The sequence below is a fragment of the Neovison vison genome, chromosome 4 (assembly GCF_020171115.1).
Source record: "Neovison vison isolate M4711 chromosome 4, ASM_NN_V1, whole genome shotgun sequence".
Taxonomy (NCBI): Eukaryota; Metazoa; Chordata; class Mammalia; order Carnivora; family Mustelidae; genus Neogale; species Neogale vison.
The window spans coordinates 79,420,060-79,439,386 of NC_058094.1; the positions used below are offsets into that span (position 1 = coordinate 79,420,060).

The following is a 19,327-nucleotide window of genomic DNA, read 5'->3' on the forward strand; positions in this document are numbered from 1 at the left end:
AACTGACATACAAATCAATGGAACAGATTAGAGAGCCCAGAAATAGACCCTCAACTTTGTGGTCAGCTAATCTTGACAAAGCAGGAAAGAATGTCCAATGGAAAAAAGACAGTCTCTTCAACAAATGGTGTTGGGGAAATTGGACATCCACATGCAGAAGAATGAAACTGGACCATTTCCTTATACTACACCAAAAATAGACTCAAAATGAATGAATGACCTCAATGTGAGATGGTAATCCACTAAGATCCATGAGGAGAACATAGGCAGTCACTTCTTTGACCTCAGCCACAGCAAATTCTTCCTAGAAACATCGCCAAAGGCAAGGGAAGCAAGAGCAAAAATGAACTATTGTTACTTCATCAAGATCAAAAGCTTTTGCACATAAAGGAAACAGTCAACAAAACCAAAAGACAACTGGCATAATGGGAGAAGAGATTCACAGATGACATTGCAGATAATGGGCTAGTATCCAAAATCTATACAGAACTTATCAAACTCAACACCCAAAGAACAAATACTCTAATCAAGAAAGGGGTAGAAGACATGAACAGATATTTCTGCAAAGAGGACATGCAGATGGCCAACAGACACATGAAAAACTGTTCCACATCACTTGGCTTCAGGGAAATACACATCAAAACCACATTGAGATGCCATCTCAAGCCAGTCAGAATGGCTAAAATTAACAAGTCAGGAAATGACTGATGCTGGGGAGAATGTGGAGAAAGGGGAACCCTCCTACACTGTTGGTGGAAATGCAAGCTGGTGCAGCCATTCTAGAAAACAGTATGGAGGTTCCTCAAAAAGTTGAAAATAGAGCTACACTATGACCCAGCAATCACACTACTTGGTATTCACACTAAAGATAAAAATGTAGTGATTCAGAGGGGAACATGCACCCAAATGTTTTTAGCAGCAATGTCCACAATAGCCAAACTACAGAAAGAACCTAGATGTCCATCAACAGATGAATGCATAAAGAAGTGGCATATACATACAATGGAATACTATGCAGCCAATGAAGGAAATGAAATCTTGCCATTTTCAATGACATAGATGGAACTAGAGGATATTATGCTAAGCGAAATAAGACAATCAAAGAAAGACAACTATAATATAATCTCTCTGATTTGAGAGGCAGAGTGGGGGTTTTCAGGGAGAGGTAAGGAAAAAATAAAACAAGTTGGGATCAGGATGGTGAAAAACCATGAGACTCTTAATGTCAGGGAACAAACTGAGGGTTCCTGGGGAGTGGTGGGGTAGGGATTTGGTGGCTGGGTTATGGACATTGGGGAGGGTATGTGCTATGATGAGTGCTGTGAAATGTGTAAGCCTAATGATTCAGAGACCTGTATCCCTGGGCCAAATAATATATTATATGTTAATAAAATAAATAAATAAATAAAAATAAAACTACATTGAGATACCACCTTATACCAGTTAGAATGCCAATTAACAAGACAGTAAACAACAAGTGTTGGAGAGGATGTGGAGAAAGGGGAACCCTCTTACACTGTTGGTGGGAATGCAAGTTGGTGCAGCCATTTTGGAAAACAATGTGGAAATTCCTTAAGAAACTAAAAATAGAGCTACCCTATCACCCTACAATTGCACTACTGGGTATTAACCCCAAATATATAGATGTAGTGAAAAGAAGGGCCATATGCACCCCAATGTTCATAGCAGCAATGGCCACAATCTTCAAACATGGAAAGAGCCAAGATGCCCTTCAAAAGACAAATGGATAAAGAAAATATGGTCAATATATACATTGGAATATTATGCCTCCATCAGAAAGGATGAATAGCCAACTTTTGTATCAACATGGATGGTACTGGAGGAGATTATGTTGAGTAATCAAGTAAGTCAAGCAAATAGAGTCAATTATTATACAGTTTCACTTACTTGTGGAGCATCAGGAATAACATGGAGGACATTAGGAGAAGGAAAGGAAAAGTGAATTGGGGGAAATCAGAGAGGGAGATGAAGCATGAGAGACTGTGGACTCTGAGAAACAAACTAAGGGTCTTGGAGAGAAGGGGGGTGGGAGGTTAGGTGAGCCTGGTGGTGGGTATTAAGGAGGGCACGTATTGCATGGAGCATGGGCTGTGGTGCATAAACAATGAATCTTGGAACACTGAAAAAATAAAAATAAGTGAAAAAATATTTCAAAGAACTTTTAAATGATTGAAATATTGCTTCATAAAATACTAAAAACTTAGTTATATCAATCAGCATCTTTACATAACTCCCCATATGTATTTGAAGATAATCAAGGGTAACCATTCAACACATATCTACTAGGTGCTAACCATGTCCCAAGTAATATGCTAGAATTGGAATAGAAAGATGATATAAGATGTGAATCCAAATCTCAGAATCCAATGCATATGAATCCATTCATCTTAAATAAGTACATTACACAGTCATGAATTAATAATTCATATGTCACTCTCAATTTCTTTTTCCCAATATCATCTGGGCCATCTAGCAGTGTTATTATATTAATGTAACATATGTATTATAATTGCTAAAAAAAAACTACATGCTACATGCCACACTTTCCTATAAGCTCCTGGCTGTTGTGATTTCCCCAACCTCCTTGATATATCTAAATATCATTCTCTTTTCAAATTAATTTCCTTCTCTCTCTTCTCTGTGGAGAGCACTAATTTTTTGAATTTTTTAAAATATATAGAATATAAATATAAATACGAACATAAATAGAAAATTTTAGAGGGAGCGATAGAAACAGATGAAGGGCAGCGAAAGAAGGAGAGAATTTCATTTTATTTAATTTATTTAATCATTTAATTAATTTAATCTCACAATCCTGAGGTCATCACCTGAGTTGAAATCAAGAGACAGACACTTAACTGACCTTGTCACGCAGGTGCCCAGGTTTTTAAATATTTTATCACTTTTTCCTCAAACAAAAAGAATAAGGTGTAATAAAAATAGCACTGATTTTCAAGCACAAAGGTCTGGGTTCAAATTCTGACTGTGGTACTATGCACCACTGATGAAAGTACTTTACCTCCCTTCCTTTAAAAAGGGAGAATAGGAAAGCCAAATGCACAGTACCTTTATGAGGAAGGATTACATTTACTAGATCTGTAAGACTACCACAGACCTACTAAAGTAGGCACAAAATTAATTCCCCCTTTCCTCTTATTTCTTCATAATTTTAGCCCTTTATTTCAACAAAATTCTCACTGGTCGTTATAGACGTTTACATAACATGGCAAACTATTTTTCAATGAGAAAAGCATATCACTTAATGTAGAAAAAGCATACTCTACATAGAGGTAAGTCTTCATCTGGTGAAATAAATAGCAACTCATAATTTATGAATTTATGACTCATGCTAAACTGTAGCCAAAGGTGTGTTTTTACGTGATTAGTTACCTTTAGTTAATACCATATTTAAGTTGTTTTAGTACCTCCATATATGGAGGTACTAAACATAAATTTATGTACAAAAAAACATTAACCGTTCTACTTTAAGTTCTCCCAGACAAGAGATATAGATCTCAATGTTTTATAAGATGTGTTTCTATACCATCAATATAGTCTGTAATATAGTCATGAAGTACAAGGAATCTTAAAATGTTCCCTGGATAAATCCCAGGAAAATACCACAAGTATTCAAAAAAGGCAATTTACAGTCTAATCAAATTTATTTATCTTTTTAGGTAATATGTATTTCTTTATATCTAATTAAATTTTTTTTAATGAAGTTTGTGGGAGGCCACGATAAGGCTTGAGACGAGGACCAAACCAGGCCCTGACTTGTGCCTCCTTTAAAGTCCAAATAACCTAACAAGAGGTTTAGGACGGAAAAGTTGAGTAGCCCTGAGAAAGGGTCCGTGCTATGTGTCGTGCGCTCGCCTACGTGACTTCCCACACGCTTGCTAAACAAATGAGAACAATTCGGTTGAGGTCAAAAGTTCATTGCTGATCCTTGCTGCCCCAGTACTGCTCATAAATTACTTTCAGGTTTGCTGTATCAATACAGAACAATTGTATTGGCATCAGCCATTTGGCATCACGAGGTCTGCTTATAGTTAAATGTGAAAATTTTTATTGTTTAACTAGACACAGATGTATTGCTTTTCCTATCACTATATATATGGCCTTAATGCTTTGAATAAACTTAGCACTGTTGGACATCCTCCTCAGTGCTCCTCCTGCCCCCATCTCTTTGTCTCTTAACTTCTTTTCTTCATCCTCTTACCCTCATGTTCCTGGTCGATTTGTCACGCCGGCCATGATAGAAGTTCAACATAAAAAAATATGTCAAGTTCCTTTTCACAGCAATTCTTCAATTTTGAGAATTTTAAATTTTAAATTTTCGTTCCCAAGTTAAATGATTCCATGCTCTTCACAGAGCATGCCTTAAGTTTTTCCTTTTTTTTTTCCTGACCTATTTGGATTTCTTGACATTTTATTGCTGTTTAAAAGATTACAATTTCTAGGCAAAGTACTACAGAGGGAGCATAGTAGTAAAGCATTTTTTTTTAAATCATGAGGGAAAATGGATCTTGTCCCTTGGAAATGCTTATTGAGTTTATTGGATAGATGCTCTGAGGAAACTAGAGTCAAAACATTTGGAAGAAGAAACTTATGAGATTGTTGTGGAGATCTTAGATTCAATATCTTTATTAAATCAGAGTTAAAATTAATAAATGATATACACTTTGAGACTATGTCTATTCCATTTATTCATCAGTACACATTTTGTGTTAAAGTGAACAACATAAAAAGAGAGAAAAAAAGATAGAATTCCTGTCCTTAGGGCTTTTATGATGTCCTAAAAAAAAAAAATCACAATTCTAGGAAATTACATATGTTCAGGGAAAAAAAATACAGAAATTTCAAAAGTAAGAGAATAAAAACTGAGTCTTTAGTTTTTGGAAAAATGAAGATCAGCAGAATAATGAAAGTCAAATCAAATTATCCACACACAAACTTTCTAGAAGAAGCTCATTTTAAAGAGTGAAATTTTTAGAAGTTAGTCTATATCCATCCCATGTGTTTCACCTCATTATGAGGAAAAAACACATTGATTTAAAAAGGTTTACTGATATTAATATTATAAATCTTGTTCATCACTCTTTTCAAGATCAAATTGGCTTTCTTCTTCCCAAAAAAAAAGGTTTTCATCCTCAAATATATAAAATATTTCTAATACATTTCTATTGCTAATATTTAAGGATGTCTCAACTTGGTAAAATAGGCAGGTTTGATCGTGCATTTCAAAAGAGAAATGATAGTTGCTGTTTTCTCTTACTACTTGGTTGAGATTTGTTAATGAATTCTGAAATCTGTAATTTAGTAAGTTGTTATTCTCATCAACGACTTCAAAGATTTCATTTGTCTTATTGGTGCCACCCTGTGTATTTGAATTCACATCATCCACAACCAACAATGATATGTGCAAGAAATTCACACAAAACTTCTTCTTTAAATATAATTGAAATTTCTTTAAATTATTTTCTTCCTTTAAGCTCAAGGAGTTAATTCCTTTTAATTTTCTTAATTTTCTTTTATCCATCAAGTCAAATGTATTATTCAAATAAAGCTGATCAAATGTATCATCACTGGCATTATCAATAAATGTTTTTCTACCCCTTACTTTTTTGTTCTCATCTCTGAACATGGTCTTATCTGACTGCAGTAAATGTGGGTGTATTTTCATCCATAAATGGAGACCCAAGAAATTTTCAATATCAGAATCTTTGCAATATACAAATCCTCGGTCTTCCTCATTTATAGGTTTGATGATAACAGTTAGTATAGGGCAATGCTGGCCACAAATAGCATAGAGCTTATCCAGAGAGTCACCTTCCTGAAGTGCACCACGAATTACATTATTAATAGGCAATGGCTGGTTTTTAATAGTATCATCAGAGACAGGATGGACTTTGTTACCAGCAGACGTAAAAACCTGAGTGACTGATGTGCATACTCTTCCTGACTTATGACTAGCCTTCTCTTCTGCATGATGATCTGGTATTATCTCCTTGGCAGAAGTTTTATTTTGAACATCTAGCAAATCCTCACCAAAAGGCTCAGAGTCACTACAATGAGGCATGTTAAAATAACTGCATTTCAGTTCAAGGGGTTGAGTCAGTTCTTCCAGTTCTGAAGAGGATAGCTCAGCCATGTTTGGGCCTGGAGCCAAATTTCCAAAATGTGAATATGGTACCTCATTGCCGTTATTAAGTAGAGTATCCACTGATGTGGTATCTTCATTGCCATATAAGCCAGAATTTTCAGGAGATGATAATCTTAACAAGTGATTTTCTTTCAGGAGCCATTTTCCTTTATCAATCACTACCCCTTCCTCTATATCTCTAACAATTCTGTTATGATTATTTTGTTTTGTACCATGTCCTATGTCTCCCCCGTGATAACTGGCCCTCACATCACATTTATCTTGGTCTTCTTCTGGAAATTTCTGTAACATAGATGAACTACTAGAGACCTGTTCAGAAGACCCAAATGACTGACCTTCAGAATCATAAAGACCAGCTTTCCTAGCACACTGAAATTCCACAGAGTTACAAGGACAAACCTGAGATCTGTGCACAGACCCAGAAAAGAAAGATGGTTTAATAACTTCTCCTTTCCCATAAAGCTTTTCTACTGTCCTTTTAACAAATCCTTTATTGTATTCTTTTTCTTCAGCAATCTCCTCACAACCACCACTGGGGCCATCACTGGATGTTTTATATGGCTGCTCATTCTCACTGTCTAGTCTAAATTCTGATCCATCAGAAGTCACTGGTCTTGTGAAACAGTTTTTAAAATCAAGAGAGGACTCTGAATAACTTCCGATTTCCATATGTTTCACCATCATTTTTACTCTCATTTTACTTTCTCCTTCATTGAGTTCCCTTTCAACATTTTGCTTAGAATCATAGCAAAACACTAAACATGGTGGTGTTGCTGACCTCCTACTGATTGCCTCGCAAATTACATCATTTCTTTTTTCTTCTTCTGTAATGTTCCCACTGGAGACTTCTATCAATTCTGAATTTTTACTAGCCTCTAACTCTTTTTGGATCAATTCTTCAGTGGATGGCTCTCCTGCATTTACCTTTGTATGAAAGAGATTAGTGTCCTGGTTTTCTAATTCTTCAAATGATTCCAGTTCTGAAATGTTTCTTTCACTTGATGTCATGCTACTGGTTATTGAGCCTGGTTCTTCAGAAGTCTTTGAGTCTTCCTTATCAGAAGATGTAGATGCATTTTTACCCTGAAATTTCTTTAATGAAAAAATTTTAAATTCAGGCTCAGAACTATGTTCCTTATCAAATTCTGGTTCAGTTTCATTTATGGGAAAGACACAGTGATTTAAACTGTTGGTATTTTGATGTGACATCAATATATTAAAGCCATGCTTGCACCCAGGGTCTGCCAAAATATTTAGATCTTTCTGAACTTCATCAATCCTTTCTAATTCCTCAGTCAATTCCAAATTATCAGCACATGTGTTTTCTTTGGAATTTAAAAAGTTACTGGCATTGCAGGCTTTGTTGGGAATGTAGGTCTCATCAACTGGGCAAGTTGTCTTATTACTATGGTTTTCATCATGAGTACAAGCTTTATGGGGAGACAGAGCATCAGCAAGTGAACAGACCTCTCCTAGGAAACAAGCCTTATTCATGGAGGTCTGATCAGTGGTAGAGCCATCACTAGGGCAAAAATTGTCACTGAGGTTACAAGTCTCTTTTGGAGGATAGGTCTTATTCACAGTGCACATCTTACATGAAGAACAAATCAACTCTGAAACACAGACTTCAGGGCCACAGCCCTCACTGCCAGAGAAGCCTCCATGTAAAAAGGAGATTTTCTCTGTTTTTTCATTTTCAATACACTTAGGAACTCTCGGAATGTTGAGTGTGGAAGTATTTGCAGAAAGTCCTCCTGAAACTATATCATGTTCTCCCTCAGTGAGTCCGAAGTGATTTGTGGTTGATTCCACTAAGTTGGCAACAGCAGCCTTCAAATCATCAGCTTCCTCTGTGATGGCAGTATGCTTTAGAATCTCCAATAATCCAAGTATTTCTGAAGCTCTGTTGCTAGTCTTGTGAGCATCCCCTTGGCAGAAGTTAGTTATACTTCCCTTTAAGATCAGCACCAGAAGCCAAGCTAGAAGGACATTAGTACATGACTTATATATTGGGGAAGGGAAAGGAACATCTTCAAGTGAACCTGGCATTTGAATAATTCCATTATGAGTCTTATGAATACTAGGAACTAAAGCTTGCAATTGGCGAAGCAACAAGACTGGTAAAATGTCTTTTGGAGTGTCTTCTTCCATAAGATCTACTTGAATAGCAGCTTCTACGCTGCGCCTTTCTGTAGCTAGGTTTATTTCTTCGTAAATAAGGCTTACCTCTGGTCCTAATTTTTCAGCACATACCTGGATTTTAGTATTATGATCACTGATAGCTGACTGTGACAAAGCACAATTTTCATGCAAGGGAAACAAGCAAGCATCATTCAGAGATCCATCCTCATTCTCACCCAGATCTTTGGGAAGGTTGTCACTGTTATCTTTGTCAAAAGATTTACTTAGCCTTTTGCCTAGATTTTCTGTCAAACTGGCACTTTTAGTTATGTGTTTATTACTTTCCCTAACAAAATTATTTCCTTTTCCAGAACTTGTGTGTGAATTAGTTCTTACAAAACCATTGCTGTTACAACTTACCACATTCCTTTCCTTTTTGTATGTGGGAGCTGATTTTCTAGGTTGCAAAGATGAATGTGGATTTATGCTCTGCAACCATCTCTGTATATAATTTTGAACTGAATGATGGCTAATATCCTCAGGAAAAACAGCTTTTCTTAAAGAAGCTAAGGAATTTGCCCTGGTTGTAACATGTTTACTTACAATAGTACCTGATTTCAACTTATCCCCTTTTTGCTTTTTCTGAGTTTTTAAAGTTATGTGTGAATTATTAACTTTTGAAACTAAACTTTTCTTGGTCATTCCTCTCAAATACCAAGATGCTATTTCTGCTTGAGCCTGTGGTCCACAAACAGCACTGGGTTTTTGCTCAAGGAAGTTAAACAGATAAAATAAATTTTGATCTTCAAAATTATTTTTGCAACACCAAAGCTCATTATGGGGAAATACTTTATTGTCTTGACCAATTTCTCTTTTTGTAGATCCTCCTAAACTTACTGGTCTGGACTTCCTTTTGGCTAAAAGTCCTTGAAACTTCCTCGGATTCTGAAGAGTATTTAATTTATTTACATGGAAATTCTTGGAATTCATGGGATTGAGATTACTTTTGGAACAACAATAATTTGATTCAATTACCATATCACTTATGTGGCGGTCTTCCTCACACAGTATTCCCTCTTTAAGGGAACTGTCTGAATCCCCAAATATGATTCCCTGTGCAATTCTACCTCTTGTGTTAATTTTTTCACTCCTACTAAGAATTCTTTTGGTTGCAATCTTCCCATCCTGATAACTGGAATTTATCGTTTGTTGCTGAGATTTCATCTTCTTTTTGCTGGCAACAGATGATGAACTCTGCTTTTCATTTGCTGGAAATTTTGTTACACCACACTGAGCAAACTCATTAATTACTCTGTCAATTCTTATGGTGGCAGTGGAAGGCCCTACTGAAGCTGGGGTCTCAGAAATAGTTCTGTCAGTTCCACAGTTGTTACTTAAAGAATGAGTTGTATCTGCTAAAGCAGGACTGCATCTGTCACTGGTGTTACCACAAGGTCTTAATTTTTTGATACTAGTTTTGTTGTCTGATGTTACACTATCAACTATACCTTCCTCCACAATTGAGTTTTCTGATAAAGTCTGCGGTAAGCCATTATTATGAGACATCTCTAACATCTTCTGACTTGTTATTTCTACAATACCAGCACGTATTGCACCTGACTTGAGCAGCTTGCTTTCCTTTTTTCTTTCTAAAGATGACTCCATCTGTTCAATGTTTTCGATCTGAACAAGCACTGGTTTGTTAGATACTGATGACATTTTACTGCAAGAATGTGTGAACATATGATACTCAGATTTGTTTTCCCCATCCTCCTTCTCTTCACTATAGATCATTTCCTCTTGAACTTCAGTTTCAGACACTAGGGTCACACTCCCCCTCACAGATTTCTTTTGTCTCACTCTCCTTGGGCCAGGTGTAGGGGGTCTATAAAAATGATGCTTTGCTTGATCCTTGGTCTCCTGGATGCTGTTTGTGTCCATAGCAGCATTCTGCCAACTAGCCGAAAGGCAAGTTTCAGTCTCTTGATCTGTCATTTGAGTATTTATGTCCTCTGCCAAACTGCCCTCTTGATTATTGTCTTTCTCCAGGGATGAGACATCTGCAGACAATGAGCATGCTGCAATTTTTAAACCAGAAAACCGATCATCTGTTCTTCCTGGAAAACCACCTACCTCACTCTTTTCATTGTTATGAGAAAGACTAGCTCTACTGACAGTGGTCCATTTTATGGTTTCCTCCTGTTTTATCTTAAATCGAACTTTCATCTCAACTGTCATGGTACCATCTTGATTAAAAATAATCGATTTCTCAATATCATCTTCAGAAGGATATATCAATAAATTCTGAGAATCATTTTTTTCTAAGGCCAAGTAATTTTCAGAAGCAAAAGACTGGTCTGAGTAGCAATCATTATTATGCATTTTGTCAGAAGAAACAGAATAAATCTGGGACTTTGGGCTTGAAGGCACATGTGTCCTCACTTTCAAGATTTTGAGAGTAAAAGATGCCCCACATCAAAATGTAGAAGATAGAGAAGTTATAAATATCCAATAGAAGAGGCAGCAAAGAAAGAAAGGAAAAAAATTAGTATGAAAATTTCATATTTTCTGAATTTCATATTAAGATATCATTAACATGTTTCTCACCTCTATATATTCATTGGTTACTTGAATTCACTATAATATCTGGTACACTTCTACAAGCTATTCTCAAAAAGAGAATCTACAATCTTACTTCAATAATGAGATTCACAGAATTATAATTTTCTTGAGTTCAATCAGGCAATTTTAATGAGGGAAGTAGAAATTAATAAAGATTCTAGCAAAAATAAAAAGATTTTTGTGGGATTTTATTTTGTTGTTTTGTTTACCAGTAATGAAACTGGAGTCTAACTAAGTGCTGCTTACCTATGCAAACAAAATGAGTAATAATTAACAGTGAAATTCATTTTTCTGTCTGTGTATATCTAAGAGATACTTACAACATTTTGAAAGTTAAAACATTTTTAGAATTTATTAATTTATTATTAAAACATTTTTAGTAATCGAGTAATTACTAATTTTGTATTCACTTTGTATAATTATTACATTTGATTTAATATAGAGCACAAAAGAGAACAGAGCTAGACAACAGACCAATCTATCTAGTTATTTTTTACTGTGTGTCTCTAAAGATAACTTCAGTACTCAAGCCTCTTAAACGCAATCAAATTCTTATTAGTAGTTTGTATAGATTTGTGTGTGCTTGGCATCAATTAAATACCTTCAACATTTTAGAGAATAAATCTGGAAATATTTTCTCTTATTTTTGGCATACATTTACCAAAATCACAAATGAAAAGGGCTCTCTTAAAATTTTTTAAAGTGAAATTTAACAGAGCCCTCAGATTCCCTAACACCATCAAAAATCATATTCACAACCCATAACACACAAAATAATAAAATCATTTTAGTAATATGTACACAGTGAAACAGTACTACCATATGCTTAACAGATATTTGGCAGCTAATGCCTACAGAACAGAAACATTAGTAGATAGATATCTATTGAATATATCCATAATAGATGAGTTTCACCCACTTTAGCAATAAGTAGAGGGATTAATACTACTTAAAGGGCTTATTATTCCATGTCTACATAAAAACCAAAATTTAAGTATAAGTGGCAATCAATTCCTCAGCATAGAGCTAAAAAACTGCACACAATGAATAATGAGATTAAAATATTGAGCACAATGAATAATATGATTAACCGTGCCTGCAGAGAGAACTAACAGCCCATCCTACACTCTTGGGCATCAACAAGCCCTCCTTCTCACCTACACAAAGGATTATGCTATACTGTGCAGCATTTCCTAAGGAATTATCAACATAGATTATTATTAACCAGCATGAACTGACTACATGAATTTTTTTAATAAATAAAAAAAAAATGGATCCAAGGGCTGTGATTTTTACTGAAAGAACTTCAGAAAGTGGAGTCATATGTACTTAGAAATTTTAAAAACACACTCAACTAACCTGCTGAGCTCAGCTTTGATGCTGCATGGTACTATTTGGAGAAAACCATATAACTACCAGATGTCACTTATACAAATTCCATAGAATTCTTCTCCAAATCAAGAAATGCTGGTATTTTTCTTTTTTATCTAGGTATTGTATGCCCTCCACATACACAAATAAAGGCTTACCCCCTCAATTTAATCATTGATTAGTCTGAAAAAATCTAAAAACAAACAAACAAACAAAAACAACCCTACAATCTCTTTAACTCTTTCCAACTATACATATAACCAATTCCAGTTTAGAATGTTTTCAGTCGGGCGCCTGGGTGGCTCAGATGGTTGAGCCTCTACCTTCAGCTCAGGTCATGATCTCAGGGTTCTGAAATCGAGCCCTGCATTGGGCACCTTGTTCAGTGGGGAGTCTGCTTCTCCCTCTCCCTCTGCCTTCCCCCTGCTGTGCTCTTCCTCACTCTTGAATGAATAAGATATAATCTTTTAAAATTTTTTTTTTAAATGTTTTTGATCCCCTCTTTTTCTCTCATGTGACGAAGGAAATTGGCCACTTAGCATGGATTGGGTTTTCTTTCTTTCATCTTGTGGTTAAAAACAAAACAAAACCCACAACTCAGGGCTAAAAATAAAAGCTACATATTTAAGGGACTTACTCTTTCTGCTTTCTGACCTAGCACTTCCCTTGGCGTATACATGATGAGAGATCCCTGGTAATCTTGCAGAATGCAAGTACTTCTGGATATCATAATTTCCTGGTTTAAATGGCTCTCTTCCTGCTGCCACCACAGCTCCAGAGCTAAGGATCACAGCTTGGAGACTGGGAACCTAGAAGAAACCAGAGTTAAGGTCCTTACATGAGCAACATGACGTTTTTGTTCTTTCCATACAGTAATTTTTTTTTAATTTTATTATTATTTTTTAAAATAATTTCTACACCCAACATGGGTCTCAAAACTAAGTCAGGTGGACTGAGCCAGCCAAGTACCCCCTTTCCATATATTATTTATAGTGACTGGAATCAACTCAACAATCTTCAGGTTTTGAAAGGGATAATCACCAAGTGTTCCTTAGGCACCAATAATGTATAGGAAGTTACCAGTATCAAGGTGGGGATGACTAGACCAACATCTTGATTCAACCTGTATACTATCTGAAGAGAGATGTCTTCTGCCCTAACTAAAGGAATCTTTAAAAGGTATGCAGTTCTGCCTCTGCCTTCCCCACCAAAATATCCAGCTGTAGCCAAACGTCCACCCTGAGCCAGCTGAGAAAGGGCCTGGTAGCGACACTGACAGCTGCAGGGGAAGGTCTCCCCTGCTCCCCTACCAACCCTCCAGCATGGGTGGCAGGGGGAAAAAAATGCTTTCTCTACCTAACGATATCACTCTTGGCCGTGACTTTTCTAGAAATATTGTCACGATTGCATTCTGTGCCAACACATTATACAACTTGGGGCTAAAGAAGGAGAAAGGGGAAGGGAGTCTGAGATTAAAAAGAGCCCCTCATGGAAGTAGCTTCTTCAGATTCTGACCAGAGAACAGTGGGGCCACCCACCCAGGTGAGCCAGTGCCCTCCCACGAGGGTGGGAACGCACACAGACACACACGCACACGTGCGCGCACAAAACCCTCCTTTCTCTGGGGCCTCCACCTATGTCCCACACAAGGCGAACTCCGACATGAAAAACCCCCGGAACACTCACCTTCCTTCCGTCTGTAGCATACAGCTTGGTCACCGGGAACCGCATGACCTCCGTCAGGTGCTGCAGAAACGCCTGGAAGCTCTGCGTGACTCTCCTGTTCATAACCACCACACGCCTCATCTTCGGGTCGCCATTTCTAAAAACCAAGAGCTTTCGTGGGGCACGCAGCATGCCCGGAGCAGCAGTGGCAGCTGCAGCGGTTGGAGGGGCTTGGTGCGCTTGCACACTGATGGCCCGGCTGCTGTGCCAGGGTCTTGGGCGCCGGCGGGCCTTGTCGAGATCCACTGGCTGCACCTTCCTGCGGTGGGAGCACAAGTAGGACTCGCCGTCCTCTAGCTCCTCCAGGCGTGTGATGCTGTGTCTTCCCCGAGGAGTGCTGATGTTCCTCACCCCAAAAGGTAAGGGCACCTTCCTTGACAAGTTATCCAGCAAAGCATCAAATGTCTTGAAGGAACGAGGGTTGACCACCACCCTGACCCCGCCAAATTGTGGATCTCCACTCTTGTAGAAGCTGATCTTTTTGGCCACAACAGGATGCATGATGCTCAGGTGGCGAGGGGAAGGAACTTGACCTTCAGAAGAAGTCCGGTGAATCGTGGAAATACTAGTGGAAGAAGTTTCGCTCATTTTGACTGAGAACTAGAGGGGAGGAAAATTATTCATCTCTGCAATGACAGTACTATAAAGAATACACGACAATGCAACTGCAATCTTATTACAGTTGTAGATATCTTGGCTATTCCTAGCGTTTCATTCATTCATTTATTCATTGGTTATTCTCACCCATTTTGAATGATAATTTTAAGGGGTTTACAATAAAAAGACATAAATGAAACAAAGATATTTACAGTTCAAAGATAAAAATAATCTAAAGACACAAATAAAGTATTGTTAAATAAATTAAATTGTATATGCCCAAGCACTGGGAAGCTATGCAACCATTAAACATGACAATATAAGTCTGTATTTACTGGCGTCGAAAAAATGATCCTAATCTATTACTAAGTGAAAAAGCAGTTTACAACATATGTATGCCATGCCATTGCCAGTATATACATATTTACTATACTAATGGAAAAAATCCTAAAGTATATATAGCCCTAATGTTGATGGGAATTATCACTGAGTGGCTAAGCGATAGATAAATATTTGTTTCTTAGACATTGCTGAATTTTGTGATCTTGAAAATTAATAGGTATTTTGAACAATTAAAAAATATCAAAAGATACATATCAAAAGCCATCCAATGAGAAAAATAAGAGTTTTGCAGTTGATCCATTTAGTTCTGCATGTCCTGGCAGTCAAGGAAAAAGGGGAGACAGAAAGAGTTTATCGATTTCAAATTGTTGGGTAGAACCAGATGAGTTCATCTGGAGGAAAATATTTCCTGACATTAAATTCTAGAAGGAATGTATCACATAAATCCTTAAATAGGGACCATATTAAGATAATGTAAATGTTTCCATTACAGATTATAAAAAATGCAGGTAAATTATCTAATGCACCATTAATCCTACTTTGGGAAACACTGCATTAAACAAATATTTTGAATGAATGACAGTATTGCTATGAACTACTAAAAATGGAGGCACTGCTCCTATTAGTGGTTCTAAAATTAACCTCTGGGAGGGAATTTAAGAGCCATTTTCAGCCAGTCACTGAGGTTTTTCTCTTCTACTTAGAAAGTAGAAGCAAGGGTCTGACTGACAAGTGAGCAGCTCTTGGAAGCTCTGAGTTCACTTCTCATATGTAGCATACTGTGACTATTTTCCACTACTTTAAGTCAATGTAATTTTTATTGTCCTTTGAAAGAGTGAGAATGCCCTACAGCCTTGAAGACAAACTGAACAAACTAAACAAAAGTGATCAATATTATAGAAATGAAAAGGGCATGTTTCTCATTATATAGCAGCTGTAAATTTGGCCCAAATCATCTACTTAATATTTGCAAACTGTTATCTAAGATTCTTCATATATCCCCAATATGATTTGCAAATTTTTTATGCGTAATTTAGGAAAATACATTCAAAGATCAACCTAGAAGTTGGATAAGTCTCCCCTACTCCTTTCTCCAAGCAGTTTAAAGTAATTATAGAACTTAAGACAATAAAGGCAGCTGTAGCAGGTTTGTGCTTCAGGAGCTGGGGAATCCACCTTTGCAATGAAGTCAGCAAAACTGCACCTTGTCTTATCCTCAGCTGATAAACTGCGGTCTGACCTTGAGCATGTTGCTTAATCTCCATGCCCTCACTAACTGTAAGAGGGATGAATTCTTTCAGTATTTAATAAAAACGTCAGAACTCTTTGCCTCCAAGTACTTTTTAGGTTGGTTTACTTACATACATATTTTTAAATAGTTTCCATAACTAGTATTTGAAACACATTTTTCACCTAATTTTGGAAAATTATATTTATCTGTATGTAAATGCATAGCGAGGCTTGTTTTTTCAAGATTTTATTTATTTATTTATTTGAAAGAAAAAGAGAGAACATGAGCTGCGGGAGGGCAGAGGCAGAAACAGACTCGCCACTCAGCGGGAACCCCTACTGGGGGACTCGATCCCAGGCCCCTGGGATCATGACCTGAGCTAAAGGCAGAGTTTTAACCTACTGAGCCACCCAGGTACCTGAAAGTGAGGCTTTTAATTGCAATAGTCTTCTACCTGGATCTCACTATTTGGAGAGCCATTGACCTGGTGATCAAGTTAAGACAAGCTGATAGCCCAAGGCATTTGTTTTGGGGTGGCTTTTTTTTTTTTTTCTTCCCCTTCACATTTTGTGCTGGGACCAGGAAGGAAAACATAAAAGAAAAGGACAATTGGAGGGAAGAGGTGGCCCCCCGTATGCTATCCTACAGCTGCCCACCCCAGAACTGAAGGTACCATGTCCTAGGAAGATGCCATATGCCCAGCAGTGGAGGAACATTTATAGAGAATCTATAGGATGGTTGCCAGGCTCCTTGAGGAGGAGGCTTTAGCAAGAATAAAACAATATAAGTTCATATGGTCCTCACTGCAGGTAAGAGCATCTCTGGGGGGACGCCTGGGTGGCTCAGTTGGTTAAGCGGCTGCCTTCGGCTCAGGTCATGATCCCAGGGTCCTGGGATCGAGTCCCGCATCGGGCTCCTTGCTCAGCAGGGAGCCTACTTCTCCCTCTCTCTCTGTCTGCCTCTGCCTGCCTGTGCTCGCTCTCTCTCTGACAAATAAATAAATAAGATCTTTAAAAAGAAAAAAAGAGCATCTCTGGGAATGCCTAGACATCATTGGGGAAAGTTTTAGAGTATCAAGAATTTGTATATATGCAAGTGAGGTTTAAGAGTCTATGGTAAGGTGGGCACTTTGTATCTAGCAGAAAATGAAGAAGATTCAGTATTATATTGAATAAAAGGATCTATGTGCATATAGTACACAATATCATTATTGGGGAAGAAAGTAAAACACAGATTCCTTCCAGGAGAAATGTTTCAACTTTTGCCTTGATATAATCCATTGTAGCTCCTATAATTTCCATGGGAAATTCACCGAGAAATTCAATAGTACAGTTAAGGAAGAGTAGGGTTGTCATGAGACTATCAAAGAGGGATCTATAGCCCAGTCTGAAGGACTGGCACTGGAAGGGGGTTGGGGGGAGAGAGATGGCAATTTCCACAGGACAGCCTGTGTGAAGCTGAGATGCCAGAGACAGAATGGTAAAGATGCCCTCCAGGAAGAAGGCAGGGATTCGTGCAGCTTCTGTCAAAGACATAAGCAAGACCAGTGACATGGTCAGTGAGTCTGGACAGTAGAGTGTCCCTTTCTGTGAAACAGAGCTACCAGCCCTCCACAACTTTCGGTTACCTTGTCTTACTTGTGCGCTCTTCTTACTCAGCTTTAAAAACTGATCAGAATGTGGATGGAAATTTTAAAATGTTTCTTTCCATACTTTTTAAATAGTAAGATTTATTCTATGCCCTCTGAAGTCGTATAAGGCAGTAACCTTCTTAGGGGAGGATATCTAGGGAACGAAAGAGCCGGAAGTGGCCTAATTCTTTTCCCAGCAGGTTAGGCTGAAGGAGAAGTAGAGGGGCAAAGAAGTAACAAGAGAATTCTAGATTCCTAAGGGCCTCCACTTTTCTCACTGCTGACTTTCCTAGAAATAGCAAAGGACCTGGTTAAAAAAATCTCTTCCCCACAGCCCTCATTACAGTGAAATATACTTCCAGTGACTTGTGACTTGGTAGCAGGCTGCATTCTCTTCATTGCCAAAAGTCAGATCACGGAACTATCGTGAATACTTGTATTGCTTGTTAAGATTAAGCAGATGTTTTTCACAGCTTTTGGTTCACTAGGTTTACCCATGATTATGCATATCTGCGCCCTCATTGTTTTCAACACCTGTACTGCTCAGAGCTAAACAACTGTTCTACCAAGAGAGCTGTACCTTCTTACCACCATTCACTTGACAAAACACATTGTAGAATAACAAGATGCATATGCATCATTTCATTAATTACATTTTAAATTTAATTTTCTACTACACACTAGGAATTCAGGCAATTCAGAAAGTATGAAGTAGACTTCTATCTCATTGGTATATTCAAAAGGTTAGTTCTGTGGCAATTCAGAGATTTGACAAGAAAAATTCACTCATTTGACAGTTTATCATTACTCTATGAGGTGGAATTGAGCGTGGGAGTTCAAAAAGGAAATTCACCAATTCTCCCCTATGGTGGTCACAGCAATTGTTGAATTAAAAGCAGCTTCCTTCTTTAATGGATTGCTCAACTTCCTCTAATGCTTAGGTAAATAGTGCTCTTATAATCAGAAGAAAAAAACTTTGCCTCTATTTGATTACACTAGAATTTCTTGATATCCTGAAGTTCCCTCCTACTTCAATATCAGCAAATTGTGGAGGTTTCTAGCTTATGTGGATAAAAGATAATAATTATTACCAATATTTATTCCTTTTTTAATGGTTAAGAATAGAATCATGTAATCTAGATATAAAATGGAAAATAAAATACAACTAGCTAAACACAGATTGTTGTCAAAATAAAGATTTCAAATAGTCTTATACTTACCAGAACTTGAAACTTTCCTTTCAAAGAAAAAGATGTTTTAAGTGATTTATATAATTCACATAATGTTGCTGGATAGGTAACCTGTTCATTTCATACAAAGAAACTAATGTCTTTGGATTTATTCTTAGCGTATCTACCCAGGGATTGAGTATAGCCAATTAATTTAATCCAAGGTGATGCTAATCACCAGACAGAATTCACCTTAAGGGGACCACAGCCAGAAACAAACCAGTTCCTAGCATTCTGCACAGTTGTGAGGTCTTCCTAATTGGAGTTTTTCCTGC

At 37.4% G+C, this 19,327-nt stretch overlaps 1 protein-coding gene across 1 annotated transcript in view; it reads right to left on the reverse strand.

Moving 5' to 3' along the window:
• Positions 1 to 5,098: 5,098 nt before the first annotated feature.
• LOC122904592 (oxygen-regulated protein 1-like) overlaps positions 5,099 to 19,327 on the reverse strand; it is a 55,061-nt gene continuing 40,832 nt past the window's right edge. Inside the window, exons 2-4 of the mRNA XM_044245587.1 lie at positions 13,985 to 14,623; positions 12,936 to 13,107; positions 5,099 to 10,746 (exon numbers count right to left, since the gene is read on the reverse strand). Coding sequence (XP_044101522.1) covers positions 5,099 to 10,746; positions 12,936 to 13,107; positions 13,985 to 14,623 — 6,459 coding nt within the window. The remainder of the gene's footprint in view (positions 10,747 to 12,935; positions 13,108 to 13,984; positions 14,624 to 19,327) is intronic.